At 40.4% G+C, this 12,282-nt stretch overlaps 1 protein-coding gene across 1 annotated transcript in view; it reads left to right on the top strand.

Annotated features, from left to right (window-relative positions):
* The first annotated feature begins 153 nt into the window (after nucleotides 1–153).
* Nucleotides 154–12,282, top strand: part of ehmt1a (euchromatic histone-lysine N-methyltransferase 1a) — a 27,600-nt gene continuing 15,471 nt past the window's right edge. The window contains exons 1-10 of the mRNA XM_014023992.1: nucleotides 154–269; nucleotides 634–710; nucleotides 874–1,084; nucleotides 2,042–2,172; nucleotides 2,746–2,889; nucleotides 5,449–5,747; nucleotides 5,888–5,971; nucleotides 6,067–6,155; nucleotides 9,525–9,631; nucleotides 9,962–10,084. Coding sequence (XP_013879446.1) covers nucleotides 657–710; nucleotides 874–1,084; nucleotides 2,042–2,172; nucleotides 2,746–2,889; nucleotides 5,449–5,747; nucleotides 5,888–5,971; nucleotides 6,067–6,155; nucleotides 9,525–9,631; nucleotides 9,962–10,084 — 1,242 coding nt within the window. The 5' untranslated portion in view covers nucleotides 154–269; nucleotides 634–656. The remainder of the gene's footprint in view (nucleotides 270–633; nucleotides 711–873; nucleotides 1,085–2,041; nucleotides 2,173–2,745; nucleotides 2,890–5,448; nucleotides 5,748–5,887; nucleotides 5,972–6,066; nucleotides 6,156–9,524; nucleotides 9,632–9,961; nucleotides 10,085–12,282) is intronic.

A 12,282-nucleotide genomic window follows, 5' to 3' on the forward strand; every position in this document is an offset into this window, starting at 1 on the left:
GTAACATTATAACATGATATAAAACTCAAAAAAGTTGATTTTACATGATATTGCCCCTTTAAATAAATAAATAAACAAACAGACAGACAGAGACTGAATAAATAAAAATAGATATTTATCGTTTCATTCTGTCTCCATGTTCGTCCCAAAGCCTGCTGGTAAAGAAGCACCACAGTCAGACAGTCTGCCCTCTGGACCACCATCTGATTCTGAGCCTCAACACAAACAGGAAGTAGAGGGAGTACAGTCCTCCGTCAGAGCTCATGCAGGTTCMTTCCTTTTTCTGTTTCTAAACATTTACTCTTTTCAGACTGCAAACACAAGAACATTTGTATTTAGGCAACACGTTCTTGTTGCACATAAGTGGAAAAACAGAATATTTTGGAAGTGATGTTTTTCTGTGATTGTTTGTTATTAATGGTGTAATCAGATTACAGTTCAGATCAGAACCTGTTGCAGTCTTAGACTTGATTATTTATTCATTTCAGTCCCTGCAAACAGTTGTGAAATTCAGAAAATAATTTTGTAACATCGTTAATATTTGTTCCTCTACAAACTGAATAACAATATTTTAATTGGCTTTTATTGGTTTCAAGGTGACAACTCGTCTGATCTCTGATTTTATTCTTGCAGCTGTGAAGAAGAGGAAGAGGAAAATGGGAATGTACAACCTTGTTCCCAAAAAGAAGAGTAAAGCTGTCAAACAACAGGTGAAGGCAGGTTCAGCTAGTTCTGACTGAAACCCAGAGGTTCCTCTGACAGTCTGAATGATCTCACTCCTCACTTTATATTCCAGCACAATGTGTTTGTTTCACTGCAGGAAAATCTGTCAGAATTTTTTGACGTGACTTCTCACTTCCTGTTTTCTCCCAGAAAGAGGAGCCTAAAGCCAGTGAGATGATGAGCAAGACAACGGGGGACAACTCTGGGGCTCAGCCTCAGACTGAGGAAGCTGCAGAACAGGCCGAGTGCAAAAAGGAGGAGCCTCTGGTGGAGGGAGCTGAGTCTGTAGAATATACAGAGCTGGCTTTGGACTGCCTGGACCTGAGAGCTCAGGAGGAGCTGCTCTCACCTCCTCTTTCAGGTGATAAATACAGCTTATACACTCTGATTCAGACAAGCTGTTYACACATCAGCATGGAAGATTTCTTTTCTGTAGAGCAGATTTTTATTGCCTGAGGCTGAGAGGTACAACACAGTTTGTATAATCTAAAAACATTTTAATAAAAGTTTCAATTATTATTCTTTCGATGTTTCTCTGCAAAAAAAATAAAATAAATAAATAAATAAATAAATTCAAGGTGGCCTCCACACCCATGTGAGCTTAGAAAACAGCACGGTGTATTTAACTCTGTCACAGATACTGAGCTAACTGTGGGGTGGTAGTAGCTGAGAGTCATTTTTACCACATAATTTAATGTGACACATTGCATGAAATCCCTCATAATGTTGTTTACAGGGTTTGAACAAAACAGCTGCAGCTGTGTCCTGAGGAAGTCCCTCCCTGCTCCCCACCTCTCCCAAAGACGTGCTCAACATTTATTTCTTTATCAAAAGAACAAAAGAATGAAGTGAATAGTTGTAAAAATTTATTTGGAAAATGGGGAMAGAAACTAAACTGAGTTCTACAGTTTTAATTACTCTAATGAACATGTTTTTGTGATTTTTATATACAATTGATATTTGTACAACCTCTGAGCAGACAGTGCTTTGGGTCCCCACTCTCTGGCAGCTCCAGGTTGGGAACCACTGTGTTAGACCACTTTTCCATCAACTGCCAATATCTTGTTATATGTACTCGCTAACATGTGTTACTTCCATCACACAAAGCTGATATCAGAAGAAAACAAAGTGACACAAAGAGCATTCAATCAAATAATTGTATTACCAAATGATGACTGGGTGGAAATCAGATCATCAACAAAGGCAGCCATCTTGGATTTTTAAGTGGCCAAYCAGGCAGATTTGACAAATACTTCAAGGAGAATCATCGTTCTAAATTTGTTTGCATGTTTTTGTGTTATCTGGTGTGCTGCTGCAGGAGATGCTGAGGGGGATGACATGGCTGAGGAGTTACCTCTGTGCTGCTGTCGCATGGAGACTCCTAACAGAGGAGGGAGTCTGTCCACAGTGGGTCAAACCTGCATGGCCATGGACAGCTCAGATGGAATGGTAAAATATATTATCAACACTTTGTTCTTCTGAAGTACACAACCAGTTCTGTGTAATCTACAGTTAACATACTGTMCTCTTAAGTTCATTCAAAAATACATCATCAGACCACCATTTCAGGGGKTGCTGCAGTTTCTTCTTCTACCTCATAGACCTCATTAAAGACTTGTTTTGCAGCTAAATAATTAACTTGGTAAAATAATCACTGTGTTTGTGAAGCTCTTGTGAGTCATGTTAACACTAAACCTTGAAAAGATTATCTTTATTTTCATCSTGGAGTGGCTCCTGTTGTTTAAATTTGATTTAACTTTTATTTCACATTACTTCATCTTTGTATTATTTTTACTTCCCTTTTAGCTTTTATGTTACATTTATTTCTACTGTATCTTTACTAATGGTTTGTGTTTTAAATCACAACATTATGTTGGTGAAAGGTACAAGAGGTGATGTCAGAAAGTGTTAGTAATAAACTGGCTGGCTCAGGTTTTTTAGGCTTTCAATGGTTCAGTAGAGTCATGATGCCTGTAATTTAAATAAGTGTGAAAGGTTTTTATTATTTTGATTTCTCTTCAGCTGAGTCATTGCCAGAGGCCGGTGATAAAGCAGGAAATGATGCGACCCTCGAACATGGTCCAGCTGCTAGTCCTGTGTGAGGACCACCGAGCCAGCATGGTCAAACACCAATGCTGTCCTGGCTGTGGAGTGTTCTGCAGGGTGGTAAGAGGAAACCAAGCATACTAATACTCATATTTGTTACATTACACATATTCTGGGTTGTTTTTGTATTAATGTGATAGACTTTACAAATAGCTGGCTTTACATTACTTAAACCTTATTCATAAGACTGCTCAGTCCAGCTGTCCTCCTTAGAACATTCAGAAAAATCATGGAGGTGGAAAGGCGAGTAAAATGAGCCATGAGCAGAGCCAGGACCGAGCCTGGCAGGCTGATATGTGAGAAATCAACTTGTAGTTCTGTGCTCAGAAAATGATAATGAGCTGATGACATCAGTGAGCGACTCTAGCATCTAACCAACAAACAGATTTATTACAGAGGGAATATTAAAGATGAGGAGAAACAGCAACTGTGTAGTTAGTTTAAAACATATTGAACCATCACAGGATCACTAAAGTAAGTGAAGTTAGTTTTGTTTGATACGAGGCAGCAGACGTCTGTCACACAGGTGGTCCACTTCAGACCAGCTGAGTTCTGCTCCACACCTCTTCTGGTTCTGCACTGCTGGTTCATTTCTGAACACGTACATGTGAGTGGGACCTGGCCAGCTTGATTTTATGGATGACCTGAGGGGGAATAAAACCGGACCGGTCTGTGTGGTGATTTCACAGAATTGTCTTCTGAATCAGGAGTTTGTGTCTGTAAATAATAGTTTGAGTTATAACAGGAGTTTCCTAATGACTAAAACATTTAGTGATCAGTGATAAACATTAGTTTGGTTTTCTGATGTTTTGAATTGTGTCCATGCTGATTGTTGGTCAACAGCCTCTGAGATCAGCAGGCATTTTTTAAACTTATTTTCATGACTCTGAAGAAATTTTGTAACTGATTAATTGAATATTAGATTCAGTTTTGTATTTTATACTTTCTGATCATTACAGCTTTAAGGCCATAACAAAATAAGAGTTGGTGTGTTATCATGTGTTCTTTCTCTTAGCCTAAACAAAACTGAGTAATGTTCTGACGTAAAAGGTAACACCTCTGGGGTGTAACCAGGAAGAGATGTACATTAAAAGCTCAATTCATTATTACAGTAGAAAGAAGTTGTCAGTGTKTTGCAGAGTGTCTGCTCAGAGCAGAACTCCCGTGTTTGTTTTGATTCAGCTCAAGGTTGTACGCTGAGGCCTGTGCTGCTGAGTGCTGAATGAACCTGACTGGAGTCAGAAGATYAAAAATAAAGTTTTAACAAGAAATCCAGCTGAATCCTGTTTATTCAGACATACCATTTTGATCAACGCATATTTTTCCAACAACTCAAAAAAAAATGTACAAGAACATATAAAAATCAGTTTATTTGTGTAAAATTAGGGCTGTGCAGTATATGCATTAGATGGTAGAAACGGTATGAAGTAGGCCTACTGTACAAATTTACCCTCTACTGTCCTGTCATCAGTTACACCTGTGTCACCATGGCTGCGAGTGCAGAGACAACTGAGCAGGAGGAGTTTGAAACATAATGAAAATAAATATGAGAGAATAAATCCTCAAAATTTCCTCCTCCCGCTGTAGAAAAGTTACGTCGTGCCGTGGGATCATTTCCTCCTCTCTCCCTCCCGCAGCACATCACGCAGAGCGAAGCTTTAACAACAGTAGTTTTTTCACACCCAAGTTGTCGGAGAAAAAACTTGTTTTTTATGTATTGTTACCCACAGAGATGATAAAGATGTGGACATTTGTTCAGTCATAAATCCATCTTGCTAATGTAACAGTTCTGCTCTGAGAGCAGCAGAGCATAGCATTTTTGGCAATTTGTCAATTTAATTAACAACTTGTATATCAACTTTATTTTGATATTGTTGAAAATTTGAGAGGTTTTTGTTTGTTGTTGAAACCGTTTTGATATATATATATATATATATATATATATATACACATACATACAGTATAAAACCTTCTTTTGTACTTCTGTTATGTTCATTTGCACTACAGTAAAAATGCTGTGTTTGATTATGATTATAGTTTTCTGCAAAATAAATGCTCTAAAAATTACATTCTTTGCTTTTTATGATAATTTTCCACAGCCATATATACCATTACTGTGAAGGGATTCAGTTTATACCATGATATGAATTTGAGGTCATACCACTTGGACCTATGTAAAATAATTCCTTATTGTTTAAGCTTCAATGAGAGAGTTGGTGGTAACATTCCCCACTTACTGAGTCACATGTCAAAGTGCCTCAGTAAGTGGGCACTTTGACATCTAATGCAAGACACTGAACTCCCACTGCCTCTGATGTGTCCCGTCAGTGTATGAATGTGATTGAAAGCACTGGTGAGTCTCTATAGGAAGATTTCTACAGGTTAGCTTTGTAAACAGATGTAGTAGAGAGCTGTGTGGAAGGGTAAAGGAGGACACATGTTGTAAAGAGCTTTGAGTGTCCTGGTTATAAGTACAGTTCATTTACAGCCCATAGACCTACTTTAAATGCTTTAACAATGAGGTTCAGCCTGACAAGAACACATCACATTAATAATAGGTGAGGTAGTTAGAAATACTGTATTTATTAACCTTGAAATGTTTTCCTTTTCATTGCTCAGGGCTCCTTCATGGAGTGTAGGCCATATGGAAGCATTTCCCACCGTTTTCACCGTGAATGTGCCTCCATCTTGAAGGATCGCAGGTTTTGCCCACACTGTGGAGAGGACGCTGGCGGGGTGACAGATGTCAAGGTTTTAAAGCCTGACCCGTCACCCTCTGTACCCAGATCAAACCCCGGGCCCTCGCTGCCTGTCGTAGCCACGCTGCCGTCAGTTCCAACCACACCAGCTGTGCCTCGAATACTGAGAGCAAAGAAGAGCAGCGAGCCCCAGAGGAGCAGAGATCAGAGCTCGAGCAGGTCAAACCACCGTGACGATGATGATGTTTGATTTGTTTTTATTCATAAGCAGAAAGTTAAGACATCATGTCCACTCTGGTTCCTCTGATCCAGCTCAGCYGTGCAGGAAGTGTAAATTTAATGTGTTCTGTTGTCCAAAGGCCAAAGGGACAAGGTTCACCTTCTGCAGACAGACTTCCTAAAGAGTCCCTGGAGAGCATCCTTGTGTCACTGGATGATGAGAAGTAAGAAGAGACGTGCAAACAAGAACAAACTGCATCTTCTGCTGTGACACAAAAAAACTGATGTGGACTTTTTTTTTCTTTCTTTTTTTTTTCAGCCTGAAACTAAAAAAGGTGAAGTTTCCTGCCAGGCAGCTTTATGTTTCTGCAAAACAAGGAGACCTGCAGCGGGTTATTCAGCTTTTAGGTAACTCATACACAGGAAACTGCTTTCACTCTGCTTCTCTTCAGGTGCTCCAGAAAGTTTGTCAGCTAGCTTCTTGGTAAAATTACTGGAAACCTGCTGAGTGAGACACTTGTGTTAACGATGTAGTGAGTGCAGTCAGTTTAATTAGGACTTGCCATTTCATTTGAATGGAGGCACCTTTTATTATCTATATGTCCATATTACCTGAAAGGATCTCTATATTTTATTTTTATCTGTCTTTATATAGTCTTACATTAATACAGCCTGAACAGCAACATGCCATCGTACAAATTTTAAATGAAAACGACCAGGGGTCGGATTTATAAAACTGGCGTACGCACAATATGAGCCCAGAAACGCTCATTTTGGAGACAGGAAACCGACACAGATGGTGAAGTGAGGAATTATAGCCACGCTGTGTAATGATCAGTGTCAGAGATTTAATTTATCTTCATAATCAGACTTAGATTTTTATTTATCTTTATCATCAGCTTTCTTAACAGTAATATTTATGCTTCTGCTGCTGAGCCATGAGGATCTTTGAAATAAAAAAACTTAAATCTTAAATAAAAGTTCACGTGCGCAACTCCATTCTTCTGCTTCCACCTCAGACGACCCTGACCCACAGACCCCTCCCTGACCCACAGACCCCTCTCTGACCCACAGACCCCTCCCCGACAAGAACAGCAGGACAGCACAAGTCACGCTTTGGATACACGCGCAGGGCGCATCCACCTCGCCAGTGTGGATGTTATAAAACTTCACGTTTAAAGTCCGTATTTGTCACGTGCGGGGGAGGGGGTGTCTGCAGATAACAGAGCAGGCATGAAGGGGAGAGGACGAGGAGAAGAGCGGTGGACTTATTTCTAATTTTATCTGACTTATATAATTTAATTTTTATTGTTTTTATCGTCCTGCAGGCTCTGAGAGAAAATTAATTTGAAGCTGAGATTTTTATAAAAATCGTTAGATTACTCTAAAGCAAAATGAGGGAAAATCTGTGTCAGTTACAGACATTCTGTCCACGTGAGCAGCTGTCAGTCAGCACCTGTCAACCTCCAGACGCACRACGGAGCRTGTCTGAACCAATCACTTTTGTTGACATTGATCAGCTGACTGATTTAAATACATCTTAACATTCATGAGGTACTTTRCATTGACTGTTTATGGTTGARTGTGGGCGTGTAGAGGGTAGAACCTGAGGCGGGACCTTGTGCGCAAACTGAGGTGACGCTGTGATTTATAAAGGAAAGATGCGCAGAAACATGCGTACGCACGGTTTTATAAATCTGAATTTTTTTTTTTTTTTTTTGGTGTACGCCATTTCTGCCTTTTGGCCATACGTTCACTTTTGGTATGGTTTCCACGCAATCCTTTATAAATGAGACCCCAGCTCAGTGGTTGGAGGTGTGTGATATAAATCACAAAAAACTACCATCAAAAAACCCTCAAAGGAATAGACTGAGCTCAGCTCCCACTCTGAGTCATGTGATTTAAGGCCTCCACATACTCATCTGTAGCCGAACAGTCGACACGCAGTCACGTGGTCGTTTAGCGTTTGTTTTTGTACACACCTTACCTCGCCTCTGAGACACACAATCTGTCCCGGTTAAAGCTGCACACTTGTCTGCAGACGTTCTTCCGTCGGGTTGTGACAATAAGAGCGRCAGATTCAAAGCTGCAAACAGAACAATGTGATTTTTGTCATGAAACTGCGACAATGAGAGCCGATTTCAGCCGTTCAGTATGTGGAAAGCTCTCTGGCTTAGCAAACAGCTTCTTTGTACATTTAGGTTTTTCATGATACACAGACATATCAAACATAGCAGACAATAGTCCTGGTTTTGCTGTAGGACAAATGGTTTTCTCTCAAAGCGCCACATTGGTACCAGTTCTCATCCCGTTCTGCTCCATGTAAAAGTTTTCTCACACTCCTGTTCACAAGCAAAACAAAGACTGTTTTCTACTCATCATATCTGACATAAAGCTCTCTTTCATGAGTAAGAACCAATCTCTTCTGTCACTCATAGTTCAAGAGTTATTTCAGTAGACCTTATAGTTTTTAMACAACAGCTGGTTTGAACTAAACTTTTCTGCATATTCCTCCCTTTGACGTGCAGAAACTTGACACCTGCTGCTTTCTACCTCCTAACGACATTGTAATCTGGCCTTCTGATTGGTCGAGACCGTTACTTGGCAGAATAGCCTCCTGAGTGAGAGGGAGAAAGATGGAGTTTGTGTAGTTCAACATGGCACCCAGATAGCTCCGAAGTTTTGTGACATACACATTTGAAATATGGGGGGTTGGTATCTGAGAGCTGATTGCTAATCACAAGTTTAAGCTAATCACTAATGCTAGTTTTAGATAAGGCTATAATTCATTTTTACACTTATAAAACTGAAAACTGGCATAGTAATAGCCAAGAACAAGCTGTGACAAATTCTGAATTCTAAATAAAAGATTAAGATGGCCACAAGAGCTAATTTGAAACTGCATTTTATGAAAAAATTGAGCTGAAMTTTGGTGTGGTGGTGGCTGGGAACAATCTCCATCAGATACTGAAGCCAAATCAAAAAATTTAAGATGTCTGCCATGGATAAACAGAAGAATTGATCATAACGCAGTCATTTTAGCCATACTGAGGTGAAATTTAGTGTGATTGTCTATGACAGTGATCCCCAGCAAATAGTAAACTCAAATCTTAGGGTGTATTCACACCTGACACATTTGGTCCACTTTAAACAGACCAGAGTTTGTTTCCCCGTTGGTCCGAACCTTTTATGCAGGTGTGAATACACTCATGCTAACCCTGGTGAGGATAAAACAACTTGACAGAGACTCATTTTTGAGGTGGTCTTGGCCCGTTTCCAAACAAACTGGTGCAGTTCACTTCTGGTGTGAATACAGACTGGCCTCGAACCAAATCAACTACAGGAAACATGCACCTTATTGGACTTCACGAGTCTGTGCTCTGGGAGCAACGATCGTTTCACGCCTGGCTTTGTTTATAAATTATAGTCCGTTTGCAGAAAAGCACAATGTGAATGCAAACCGCACCAACAAAAAATAAATAAATAAAAATAAAAAAGTCTGCTTTTAATCTGGACCAAAGAAGAGGAGCAAAAGACTTTCCTGGTGTGAATACACCCTTAATTTAAATTAAACAGCATGTGGCAAGCCCCGTCAGAGTCTCTCCAGGAACTATTCTAGTTCTTATTCAACAATCTATCATGTTCAGTGATCACACGGTGAGACCTCCACAGAAGTCTGAACCATATAGTCAGCACTGATCTACAGTGATCTTGTATAGAAAGAGAATTAGGAGTCTCATTAAAGTACATGTGAAACTCAATAGTTGTTTGTTACAGTTGATGGGAAGGACCCCAACGTTCTAATGGATGGCCAGAACAAACGCACCCCACTTCACACAGCAGCTGCAGAGGGTCATCAGGAGATCTGCCACATGTTGGTCCAGGTGAGGTGACCCAGATATTTTGATATATGGAAGGAGTTCTAAAAGAGGAAAGGATGGTTGGGCCTCACAGAGAGTCACATTTAGGCCCTGAACTAGAAATGTTTTCTATCTCTAACATAATGTTCATTTAGAGGGTATATTCATAAATACAGAAGGYAACTTTCAGGTTCTTAATGTGTGGGAGGTGAAACCAGTTGCATGCAAAGGTTTAGCAGATTTAATAAGAGGATCCTTTCATGTTTCTGCTTTTGTTGTAAATGTTATACTGACAGTCCTTTTTAGCTGCTCTTGTTAACGTAAACATACTCTGTGGTTCTGATGTTCACCCAGGCTGGAGCCAATCTGGACATGTTTGATGACGAGCACAGGACTCCACTGATGGCAGCCTGTGAAAACAATCAGCTGAACACAGTTCTGTACCTGCTCAGAGCCGGAGCAGCCGTGGGCCACAAGGTAAGTCCACACCTGTTACCTTATTGTCCACCTGTCATGTGATCACAACAGGTGAGCTTCTTCACTCATCACCTTCTGCTTTTGTAATTACAGACTAACCACTTACAGCTTCTACAATATAAACTAGGCCATGTGTGCTGATTAGGTGATAAAATAGATCAAATCATGGATCATGTGATGTAAAGTGTATTTTTCTAAACTGGGCTCCAGAGTTTAAATTTATGTTGTGCAGCCTAAAATAAAAACCTATGACAACATAGTCCCACTCTGTTCTAACCGACATTAATGATAGATTACATGATTGTGTTGAAGATGTTATTTGCTCAACTACAGCAAAACCTTCATTACTGTTACCTCCATGACCAGACAGCAATAACATTTCCTTCCTCCAAATGGCCTTTATTACTACACCAGTTACTGTTACCTCCATGACCAGACAGCAATAACATTTCCTTCCTCCAAATGGCCTTTATTACTACACCAGTTATTATCTGGACAAAAAGGGTTTTATCACTGTGTTAAACATTATCTGTCAATAATAAGCAAACTGTACAAAACATCAACAGTAAGCATCAAGTATAGTACCCTCCAACAGTGTTGGAACAACAAGTCAAATTCTCTTGTTTCTGTTGTTCACTGAAAACATTTGRGTTTAAGATCCAAAGATGAGACAAGAGTTCAGAATGTCAGCTTTTATTTCCTGGTACTTACATGTGTTAAATAACTCAGGATTTATGACCATTTGTATTACACCACAGCTTTAAGGTGAGCAAATCTACAGGAACAAATACTCTTAAAGTAAACCACATTTAATATTTGGTGGTATAACCCTTGTTTGCAATGACTGCTTCAATCCCAGGGTCCGTCGACACCAAACTGTTGATTCTTCATTTGTGACGCTGTTCCCGGCTTTTACCACAGCTTCTTTCAGTTTTGTTTGTTTCAAGGAGTTCTCTCTTCAGTCTCTTCTTCAGGAGGTGACTCTGTTGTGTTCAGGTCAGGTGATTGACTTGGCCAATCTAAAACCTGATGAAGTTCTTAGTTTTGTTGTCAGTGTGTTTTGACTCATTTTCCTTCTGCATGTTAAAATTCCTCTTGATTAGTTTGGATCATAGACTTAAATATATAGATCATTAGACTGAGCCCCGCCCATACCATCCACTGTTATGCTACGTTTACACCAAACGCGTTGCGCGCCTCCAAAAATCTCAAAACGTGATGCTGGACAGACCAGAATGAGAAGCAGCRGCAGCGGGGTGTGGGAGGAGGAGCGTCTGCCCTCGGCGGGTGAAATAAAGATAAAATAAAGAAAATGGCTTTGATTTATTTACTGAAGAACAAGCGAACGTTGYGCACAGCAGATAATTAATTCACCAGATGATTTAGAGGCGATTTGTTTGGTTAGTTTCGCYGCTCCAGAAGCTGCCAGCTGACAGACCCCACCACACTTTTTTTTCTCCCGACCAGCTGATCCACATCAGTACTGATATATCCAGCCAGAAAATCCAACTACAGATGGTCGATTTCAGGTAAAGATCTCCTGTTCGTCTGTTTCGGTTTAGTGGGCAACATTCAGGAAACTGTCACGTGGAAAAATGAGTCGGACTGGTTGATGCGATGTGTCGAGCAGCAAAACTTCAGATTTTCCAACTCATGGGTTGGACGCTTGGGACGTGCCGCACGTGCACTGCTTCGAGCCGCGCTGCTCCAAATGCACCAGACGTGCTGCTTGGCTTCTAGACGCCCCTAGATGCGCATCCACCATTGACTTTGCATGTAAACCAGATGCTCCTGATGCTCAAAACGCGTTTGGTGTAAATCAGGGGTGTCAAACTCCAGTCCTCGAGGGCCACTATCCTGCATGTTTTAGAGGTTTTCCAGCTCCAACACACCTGATTCAGTGATTGAATTAACTCTTCAAATTGGGCAGAAGCCTGTTAATTACCCAGCGATCAAAATCTGGTGTGTTGGAGCAAGAAAACCTCTAAAACATGCAGGATAGCGGCCCTCGAGGACAGGAGTTTGACACCCCTGGTGTAAATGTAGCATTAGTGTCTGTGACAACATGGAGGAGCAGAAACAGACCAAACAGGACAACAGCTCACAGCAAACATAGAAACTAATAGATAAACAGCAGCTGAACTGGATCTGTTTCACAGGTTATCTGTCATGTTTTTGCAATAAATTAATGATTATGT

This window comes from Austrofundulus limnaeus, unplaced genomic scaffold (assembly GCF_001266775.1).
Source record: "Austrofundulus limnaeus strain Quisiro unplaced genomic scaffold, Austrofundulus_limnaeus-1.0 Scaffold402, whole genome shotgun sequence".
NCBI lineage: Eukaryota > Metazoa > Chordata > Actinopteri > Cyprinodontiformes > Rivulidae > Austrofundulus > Austrofundulus limnaeus.